Here is a 9620-nt window from a genome sequence, read left to right as displayed (position 1 = left end):
AAGAAAAAAAAAAAAAAAAAACACGACAGATACCGTCAAATCGAAGGACGCATGGGCACAGTGTGGGCGAAAAATCGGAGAGGAGGAAGAGTGACAGAGAGAAAAACAACCAGTTTAGGGCAGGCAGATTGAAGAAGGAAGAGCAAAGAGTTGGGATTTAGAACGGTTACGAATTTTATTGAATCAGAGTGGCGTTTGTGTTCGTGAGATTCAGAGAGTTTTTTTTTTTTTTCTTTTGGATTTGTGGAAAAATGGAAATGAAAATGGAAACGCAGAAGGTCAGTTGGGCAATGAAGGGCTCGTGGAGAGATGTAAGCTTAATTTCGATGCCCACGATTTCGCAGTTGGGCTTTCGTGGGGCCCACCTTCCATCGCTGTGCCTTTGTAGTATGTTAACTTCTGTTGCGTTACCATTGCTACTATTTTATTATTATTATTATTATTATTATTAAAACAACAAAATAAATTAATAAATAAACATTATATACCTTTTTAAATAATTTAAAATAAAAAGACGGTCAGGAAGTCACCCGATATAGGATTGATCCAACTCGGGTGTCACACATTTCGTTGCTATATAGTTTATATTTTATTAATTTAGCATCATATATATATATATATATATATATTTATTTATTGTGTTATTAATTTATAAAAACTAAAATATATTTTATTAATTTATTTATTTATTGTGTTATTAATTTATAAAAACTAAAATAAAATAAGTTACTGGATTCAGAGTCCAATGTCCAATGTCCTAACCACTAGACCATAGAACCATTTTGTAAATAACATCTCAAAATTATTTAATTATAGGAGGTCACCTGAGATAAGATTAATCTAATTTAAACATTTGAGTTTTTAAAAAAATAATAATGTAGATAACGGTTATAATTCACCGGACGAAATATATATTATTAATTTATAAAAATACAAATAAATAAGTTTAGGTTCGAGGTTTTGGACTCTAAGTTATCAAATTCAAAGTCTAATGTCCTAACCAGTCAACAATGGAACAATTTTTAAAATTATTTAATTATAGGAGGTCACCCAACATATTGATTCAAGCTAAACATGAGAGTTTTTACTATTGAACCAGGAAAAAAAATACCTTGGTATAAATAGTAATTATCAGTACTTTTAATCATTTTTTTAAGTCTAACGTATATTTTTAGTATTTGTTTGATTTGAATGTTGTTATGGTTCATTTATATGCCTTTCATAAGCTCGGGTATGCACACGTCTTGTTGTTGCTTAGTTTATATTTTATTAATTTATTAGAGCATAACGTCAATTCAACGCTCATATTGATGTTGAATTCACGAGCACGTAGAATTGTCAATAAAAATGTGATTTACTTCCTTTGTTTGGAAGCTTTAATTTTGTGTCTAAAAATGGTTTAATTTAAAATATATATATATTTTTTTTAAGTTATATAAAATGAAAATGTTAATCTTTACTATTTGAGTAAAGTAATTTATATTAAATGAGATAAATATATGATAAAATTATATAAACTTTATTTGATTTAATTTTTATTTATAAATAATATGTCTTAAACTTGTTGTTTTCGAGTTTCTTTATCAGTCAATTATAATAATTATTCCTAATAAATGATTTTAATACAATTTTAAATACTAAATCGAATTGAACAATTAATTATAAACCTTATATTAAAAAATTAAATATAATTAATTTATTTCACTATTTTCAACACTTCATTGTAAATAAAAATAAATAGGTAAAGGAAACCCCAAAACCACAAATACAAATAATTAAAAAAAAGAAAATAAGTTAAAAGAGAGTTATAAAAAGAACAAATAATAATAAATATAAATATAAAGATAAATAACCGGAAAATATCATATTAAAAAAAACAACAACAACAAAAAATATAATAAAAGAAAAGTAACAAAGGAAAGAAAATTGAGAAAACCAAATTAATAAATAACACAAAATATAAAAAAATAACAATAAAATTTTAAATAATTAAAATAATAAAAAATAAACAAATGATAGGTATAGAGTTACATAAAATGTTAGGAATCACGACTCTCCACAATGGTACGATATTGTCAACTTTGAGCATAAGCTCTCGTGACTTTGCTTTAGGCTTCTCCAAAAGGCCTCATTCTAATGGAGATATTATTTTTCACTTATAAATCCATGATCTTCCACTAAATTAACCAGTGGGACTCACTTACAATAATCCTCAACATAGACTTTTAAAATCCCCAAATTCTGTTGTTTTTTAAAATTTTAAAATATTGATGATTTTGGTACATAATTAAAGGTAATAGTTTTTTAAAAAAAATTAAGAATATTATTAAAAATTAATATTGTTGGATAGAACATTATAAATTTAAATGTTAGCATAAAATATATACAAATAATTATAAAAATGAATAAAAAAGAGGAAAGAGAGAGGGGGTGTGTGTTGGGCCTTGTTTGGGCCCACAAAGACAAAGGCATAATTGGGTTAGGGACAGAATAATGGGAGGCTGCCACCGTTGTCATTTCCATTTCAGAAATGTCCAATCTTTTCTCCTTTCCTTTTATCTCTAACTTTCTGCTTTACTCATTATATATACCCACACAAACTTTTAGTTCTAACTTTTTTTTTTTTCAACTAAAAAAAGTGTAATCATAACCGCTAAATTAATAAAAATATTTTTTTTATTTATTTCAAAAATATTTTAAAAATATTTTAAAAATTTAAAAGCATGGTAATCGGAGTTTTAAGTAATAATCATCAACAATTTATTTTATAAAAAATACACTCAAACTCAAACTTTAAGAAATGTTTGGTTCTTATCTTTAAATATTAATATATATATATATATCTTTATTTATAAAATATTATAAAATAAAATAAAAATAAAGTACTATATTTAATGAACTTTTAAAAATAATATTAAAAAGCTCGAAAATAATATATGAGATATTAATAATTTATTTGATGATTTTTTATATAGATGTAAATTGTGTTATTGATATTTTTAAATTTTCATATGTATTTTTTCAACCTATTTTTTTACCTTTTTTAAAAGTTAAAAGTCAAAAGATATTAATGAGACTGGTTAAAATTTTAGGATATTTTTTAAACATTATTAAAAATTTAAGATTTTTTTTTATTTTTAAATAAAGTACTAATGATTTTTTTTTTTTCAAAACCAACTGTGATTATTAAATAAAATACAAAATTTATAAATATTATGTGATGTCTCACGTTGATTGAAGAGGAGAACAAATCACTCTTTATAAGGGTGCAGAAACCTTCTCATAGCAGACGCGTTTTAAAGCTTTGAGGAAAAGTCCAAAGAGGACAATATCCGCTAACGGTGAATCTAGAGCGTTACAAATGGTATCAGAGCCAGACACCGAACGATGTGTCAGTCTTCTCGCTGTTCTTCGAAGGGGTAGACACAAGGCGTGTCAGTGAGGAGAACAAATTTTGAAAGTTTTGAGTATTTTTAAAATTTTTTACCCTATTTTTGCTTTAAAATAAGAAACTCTAGGAATTGTTGGATCTAAAATTAATGATAATAATATTTTTATTTAAGCATATAAACTTTTTAAAGCTGGAAAGGATTTTATAATATAGCATGTTTTTAATTGTAACTTTAATTATTGTTTTCCCAAAACAGCTCAAGGCGTTTGTAAAATTTTTAATAACACTTTTCGTTTACCTATTTAAATATAATGATGAATTTGAAAAGTGATTTTAATTTAACTAAAAAGTAACTTTTAATATCTGAAAGGGGAAGTTACAGCCAAATACAGTAAGATAATAATATATTAATGGTTTTATTCAACAATAAAGTACATTATTTAGAAAATAAAAAAATTTATATATTTGGACCACATTTACTTTTTTAGTTCTAAAAAAGTACTTTTATTTCACTAATTAATCAATATTAATTTAAATAATATATCAAATTATAATTTTTCTCTAAAAAGTAAATAGATTTTAATTAAAAATTATGAATTTAAAAAGTTGTTAATTAAAGTTAGAATTCATGTTAAATGATTATCATGGAATTTTTTAAAATTTTACTTATTTTCTTACCATTTTTCTAAAATGATTTTAATATTTTTAAAAAATCAATTGGATTTTAATAAAAATATTAAAAAAACTAAGTAATTATAAAAGATATTTCAACTAAACCCATAATTGTAAAAGATAATAGCAATTAGCATAAAAATTAGTGCCTAAAAAGTGATAATAATTATTATTGATTAAAAAAAAAAAAAGGAGAGGGCAGACATGTAATTAATGAAAGCCAAAATTAAAATAATTTTTGGTTAAAAATCTTGGAAGTGTTTCCCAAAATAGAAGCATGTCAGGAAGATTTGATGCCTAAAAAGCAATTTTCAATTGAATTAATTTTTTCAAAAATATATATATTTTTTAATTTTCTTCTAACGCTTATTTCCACGTATTTTAATTAATATAAAATCATATATATATATATAAACATTGAGGTAATCAATTTAAGCATACAACCTTTTTTGTTGGGATATTTTATTTATTTATTTATTTATTTTAAAATTTTATTTTCTTGTTTCTTAATTTATTTATAATCATTGTGTCTATACTTTTTTGAAAATTTTTTAGATAGATTTTTACTTTAATCTATTGATTAATTTTATATTTCTATAAAATCACAATTAAATTTTTTTAAATAAAACCAAAAAAATTAGATATTAGAGGATGTGATGTCCCACGTTGTTGGGAGGAGAACAAACTATCATTTATAAGAGTGTGAAACCTTCCCCTAGAAGACGCGTTTTAAAGCCTTGAGGGGAAGCCCAAAGAGGACAATGTCTGCTAGCGGTGAATCTGAGCCGTTATTAGTGATATCAAAGCCAAACACTGGACAGTGTGTCAGTAAGAACGCTGACCTCAAAAGGGGTGGATTGTGATGTTCTACATTAGTTGGGGGAGAACAAACAACCATTTATAAGAGTGTGGAACATTCCCCTAGAAGACCGTTTTAAAGCTTTGAGGGTCAAGAAAGCACAAAGAGAACAATATCTGCTAGCGGTGGATCTGAGCCGTTATTAGTGGTATCAGAGCCAGACACCGGACGATGTGCTAGTAAGGACGCTGGCCTCAAAGTGGGGTGGATTTGGAGGCGATCCCACATCGATTGGAAGAAGGAAAGAGTGCCAGCGAGGAGGTTGGGGCTCGAAGGGGGGTGGATTGTGATGTCTCACATTAGTTGGAGAGGAGAACAAACCAGCCTTTCTAAGAGTGTGAGAAGCGGAACAATATCTACTAGCTATAGATCTGGGCCATTAGACCATTAGAGAGGTAAGGTATTAAGAACAAGTACTAATTTTTTTCCTTAAAAAATAAAATAAAAATAAAAAATGATTCCAAACCAGCCATAATATTTCCTGTCGAGAAATTATTAATAATTTATCTCTATTTATTGGAAATATAATTTAAATAAAATTCCCTGTCGGAAATGACGATTGGCCCCACCTTCATTTTAAATAATTTATTTGCTTGATTAAAAGAAAGAAAAAATAATAATTATAAATGAAGGTTAATTAAATATTTAAAAAAAAAATATAGGTGGGACCCATCACTATCATGCGCCTGAGAGTCACCATCTTTGTCTTCCCTGCTCTACTCATTTTTTTTCTTCTTTTATTCTTTAAGATATTCTCTGCTCTCTCTCTCCCAATTCCTCGGCGATTCTTACCTCTACTGCCATTTTCACCAGCATAATCGGCAGAGTTTCGGGAGTGAACTCGGCGGCTCTGACGATTTTGTTGCGTTATTCTTTCTCTCTCTGTCACATCTGGTTCGAATCTGCAGTCAGGTACAGCCACACTTTTTCTCCTTCTCTGTTCGATGTCATTTTTTTGTACCCGAGGAATCGAATCGAATGGATCGTTTGTTCTTCGAATTTGTGTTTGTTTCGAAGAATGTGAAACCTCATTTTGCTAAGAGTTGTTTGGTAATTTGTAGTGGTCTTCTCAAGTGGAAGTAATTTGTAGATTTCTGAAATGTTTGTATACTTATCTGCATTTAACAGAGCGTAATGGCCAGTGAGATGCTCGTTTTGATTGTTAATTTTTGTTTGAAACGATTCTTGATTTTTGCGCAGGAGATTGTAGATTTCAATTCATTATCCGAGTTTTTGGATCGTTTAGGAGTTTCGGAGAAAGCAGAAAGTTGTATCTTATCGAGTTTCGTGAAGATTAGAATAACGGCGGGAGATTCTTCGCATGTGGTCCGGTAGTAGTAGCTCTCTGTTTCCTCTTTCACGAATTAATTTCATCTACTCCTATTATTTATTAGTTTGCCTGTCATTTTCTTTCTTTACTTTTTGGCTGCAATGAAATTGTTCCGATTTTCTGTTTCAATAATGTTGATGATTTGAACATTCTCTTAACCATGTGAAATCGCCACTGGATCCGTAGCAGTGGTTAGATTTCAATAATAGAGAATATTGAAGTTCGGCCATAGCCTCCAGTTTTGAAATTTGGAGAACTTGTCGGAGAGGTAGAGAAAATTCTGCGTTTAAAATGTCGAGCATGCTATTTTCATATCATGATTTTATCTGATTCTGTCTTCTTACTTCGATTCTATTTAGCACATTGTTTGGCGACATCTTTGTAGGGTAATTTATGACTGAAAATGGCATCACGATATTGAATAATCTTTTGTTGAAGTGTAGATTTCGTAGGACTTTGTTGCTTGTGTTTATGCCTTTAGTTTGTATTTGAATGCTTTAAGAAACTAGAAATCTTGGCCCATTTTGATGAAGTTCTAAACTACAGGCAACCTGGCACGGATTAGTAGAAAGAAATTTCAACATCTGAGGTAGAGCTTACGAGCAGACGAACACTTCGATGGTGATAGGTACAATGAACATTTCGATTCTGAGTTATAGATGGATGAATGGGAGGGGTACTCATATATTCTGAGTAGGGGATCGTTGTTGACATACTTTTTGGGTTCCCAGATGAACACAACTGATGTTATTGTTAGCAGAAGGCGGAGGGTTCTTTTCTTCTTCAGCTTCTGGTTATAGCAGTAGCTTGACCCTTCTTTTCTTGGGTCAGAAGAGCGAAGTTAAACCCATGAGAGTTTTGCCATTGTTGTTGGACCGAGAGCCTGACCTTAACGAGCTGGCTTCGACAAAGACGTGGATTTCCTGGAGGTGTGCCTCCTCCTCCTTACGCTGCTTTCGCCATAATCCAGCAGGGCCAAATTCATCTATTTTGAAGAAAGATAATCCAGCAGGGCCAAATTCATCTATTTTGAAGAAAGCAGCCAGTACACAACGCCAAGATAGTTTAAAAACATCTCCACTTTCTGATAATGGCAAGAATCAAGTTCTTAGTTCAAATGATGAGAATCTTGCAAGCAAAATGGTGCTTAAAAGTAGCTTGAAAAAAGCACCAGATGCTACTGTAGTTTCTGTTGGGAATGCTGATGGAAATGAAGCATTGGGAGGAAAGGGTAGTTGTGATTCCAGTCATGTAGAAAGAAGGAAAGTGCAGTGGATAGATACTTGTGGAAGCGAGCTTGCTGAAGTCAAAGAATTTGAACCAAGGTATGAAAACTTTAATTTTTTGAAATCCCATTTTTAGAAGAATCATAATTTATGAAGCTTGTGAAATATTGCATGTTCGTGTTCCATGCTTTCTTTTTGAACAATGTTCGTCACATCATTCTTTTTGAACAATGGAAAATTTTAAGTTTTCATAGTGACACTAATATGCTGCAACCTTGCCCTCTGTAAAGCCTAATTCACACATGACCCCATCGTCTCCACCCGTAGGAACTACGAGATCACCTCATAAACGCCTTCGATATCCAGGGGTCGTGGAACGACCATAGAACCCTGTTCAATAAATAGAACGCATTAGATTGCAGTTATTTTTTAGAAATAGTTCTTCTTCGTGCAGATCATATTCTCATGTTTTAAAAACAACTTAAAACACCCTTCTAGCTTGAAAATATACAAATCATACTGTTTTGTCTATTGACCTTAGATCGAATTCATACTACAGATGAAATTCTTGGCGTAGTATAACCAAAAACCTAACCCTATTTCTCAGAATTTGCTGATTGTATCCCATCTAAGTTTGTATTTCTGATCAGTTTGAATCTTAATCCCGAATGCAGTGAAATAAATGTATCGGACGATGAAAATGATTTTGGAAAAAGGAGGTGTTTATGCAGTATCATGTAATTCAAACCCCATTTTTACCATTGATGATGTGTGCTCTAGATCCTCAAAAATCTGCCGACTCGAATCAGATCAACTTGTTCGCTCAAGATTTTTTTTCATGATAGAGGAAGCTTTGTCAGCAATTTTAGACAAAAACAGAAACCAACCAGGAATTCTGCTGGTTCCCATGTTCTTCGCGATGATCACCTATCCACGGTAGTGCTGGTTTCAGTAAGTTTCTTTTTTCGCATGGATGGATGAGTTTCACTTTTCAGCACTTTTTGTTGCTTTTTCACTGTATTTTCCATATTTCTTCGTTACTATTTACTCTATGAACAATTTTTTGGGGATATTTACTGTTGGGTATTCAAAAGGAAGCTTTTGATTAGGCTTTGATTGGTTGAGATTAGGATGATATTAAGATGAACTCTGTTTTGTTGATTCAATGCTCTGTTTGTGGAAATGTTTTTGGGGTTAAAAATGGAAGAGTGGGCAGCCGAAGTCTTGTTCATTTCAGCTTGAAATTATCCGCATGAACAATGAGTAAACTGAACCGTGCAGGTCACTAGCGAGCCAAATCCTCTTGATAACATTGAGTAGAAAATGAACCTTTAAAGTTCAAACTAACCCACTTTGAAAATGAAAATGAAAATGAACCTTTAAAATTATTTTTAAATGGCTTTTTAGTTAGTTTATGGAAAATAATATGAGTGTTATTAGTTTATAAATAATATGAGTGTTATTAGTTTATGGTATATGTTTTAATTAACCGAGATATATAACGATAAATATTTTTTTTTTATAAACTATATAATAAATTTTTATTATTTGAAACTTTACATTTATTTTTAAAGAAGCTTTTTGCTAACTTATTTGTTTAAATAAAAACAGAAAAGTGAATTCAAAATTTTGATTTTTTACTCTGTTTATCAAATTATATTACACATTCACATGAATATAATAAAACTTTTAATATTAATTTTTAAAGTATGCACATGGTTAGAACATTATAACTTTGAACTAAACACATATATATTATAATAGGACTAAAATATTTTATTTATATTAATTATAAATAAATGAAAAATATTAGGTTCTACCGAGATTTGAACTCGGGTTACTGGATTCAGAGTCCAATGTCCTAACCACTAGACCATAGAACCATTTTTATAACGTCTCAAGTTTATATTAATTATAAAATTTTGTTTATAATAAAATATTGTATTATTAATTTATAGAAACTAAAAAACGAAATTAGGTTCTACCGAGATTTGAACTCGGGTTACTGGATTCAGAGTCCAATGTCCTGACCACTAGACCATAGAACCATTTTGTTTGTACGATCTAAAAATTATTTTTATATACGTTATTAATAAAATGGCGCTTGAAAGTCGATTGAATGGACCGTCTTTCTTCATTCCC

The 9620-nt window shown here is 29.7% G+C and overlaps 2 protein-coding genes and 2 non-coding genes across 6 annotated transcripts in view; 1 reads left to right on the top strand and 3 right to left on the bottom strand.

Annotated features, from left to right (window-relative positions):
- LOC111430421 (UDP-rhamnose/UDP-galactose transporter 6-like) overlaps positions 1–269 on the bottom strand; it is a 4216-nt gene extending 3947 nt beyond the window's left edge. Inside the window, exon 1 of the mRNA XM_023066651.1 lies at positions 34–269. The gene's annotated coding sequence lies outside the window, so the exon portion shown is untranslated. The remainder of the gene's footprint in view (positions 1–33) is intronic.
- A 5374-nt stretch (positions 270–5643) lies between these two features.
- Positions 5644–8699, top strand: LOC111455621. Of its 3 annotated transcripts, XM_023097372.1 has the most exons (6): positions 5644–5834; positions 6123–6253; positions 6799–6880; positions 6984–7213; positions 7253–7577; positions 8153–8699. In XM_023097372.1, exons 4-6 carry the CDS (start codon positions 6997–6999, stop codon positions 8217–8219), a joined length of 609 nt encoding a protein of 202 aa, XP_022953140.1. In that variant the 5' UTR covers positions 5644–5834; positions 6123–6253; positions 6799–6880; positions 6984–6996; the 3' UTR covers positions 8220–8699. The 3 variants fall into 3 exon arrangements, with proteins under 3 accessions (XP_022953140.1, XP_022953125.1, XP_022953133.1); XM_023097357.1 differs by having other exon boundaries at positions 6984–7577; XM_023097365.1 differs by lacking the exons at positions 5644–5834; positions 6123–6253 and adding an exon at positions 6300–6520 and having other exon boundaries at positions 6984–7577.
- Positions 8700–9289: 590 nt separating this feature from the next.
- TRNAQ-CUG lies at positions 9290–9361 on the bottom strand. The gene has a single exon. It is a non-coding gene; the product is annotated as a tRNA-Gln (tRNA).
- Positions 9362–9454: 93 nt separating this feature from the next.
- On the bottom strand, positions 9455–9526 carry TRNAQ-CUG. The gene has a single exon. It is a non-coding gene; the product is annotated as a tRNA-Gln (tRNA).
- Between the last annotated feature and the right edge of the window lie 94 nt (positions 9527–9620).

The sequence above is a fragment of the Cucurbita moschata genome, unplaced genomic scaffold (genome assembly GCF_002738365.1).
Source record: "Cucurbita moschata cultivar Rifu unplaced genomic scaffold, Cmos_1.0 Cmo_Scf00002, whole genome shotgun sequence".
NCBI classification, from domain to species: Eukaryota; Viridiplantae; Streptophyta; class Magnoliopsida; order Cucurbitales; family Cucurbitaceae; genus Cucurbita; species Cucurbita moschata.
This window is presented reverse-complemented; position numbering and strand designations above follow the sequence as displayed.

Excerpts from the sequence above, each read along its gene's own strand:
- LOC111455621 (XM_023097357.1), top strand. The coding sequence starts at position 6,997 with ATGTTATTGTTAGCAGAAGGCGGAGGGTTCTTTTCTTCTTCAGCTTCT. Across the intron at positions 7,578-8,152 it reads GTCAAAGAATTTGAACCAAG|TGAAATAAATGTATCGGACG; the intron begins GTATGAAAACTT and ends TCCCGAATGCAG.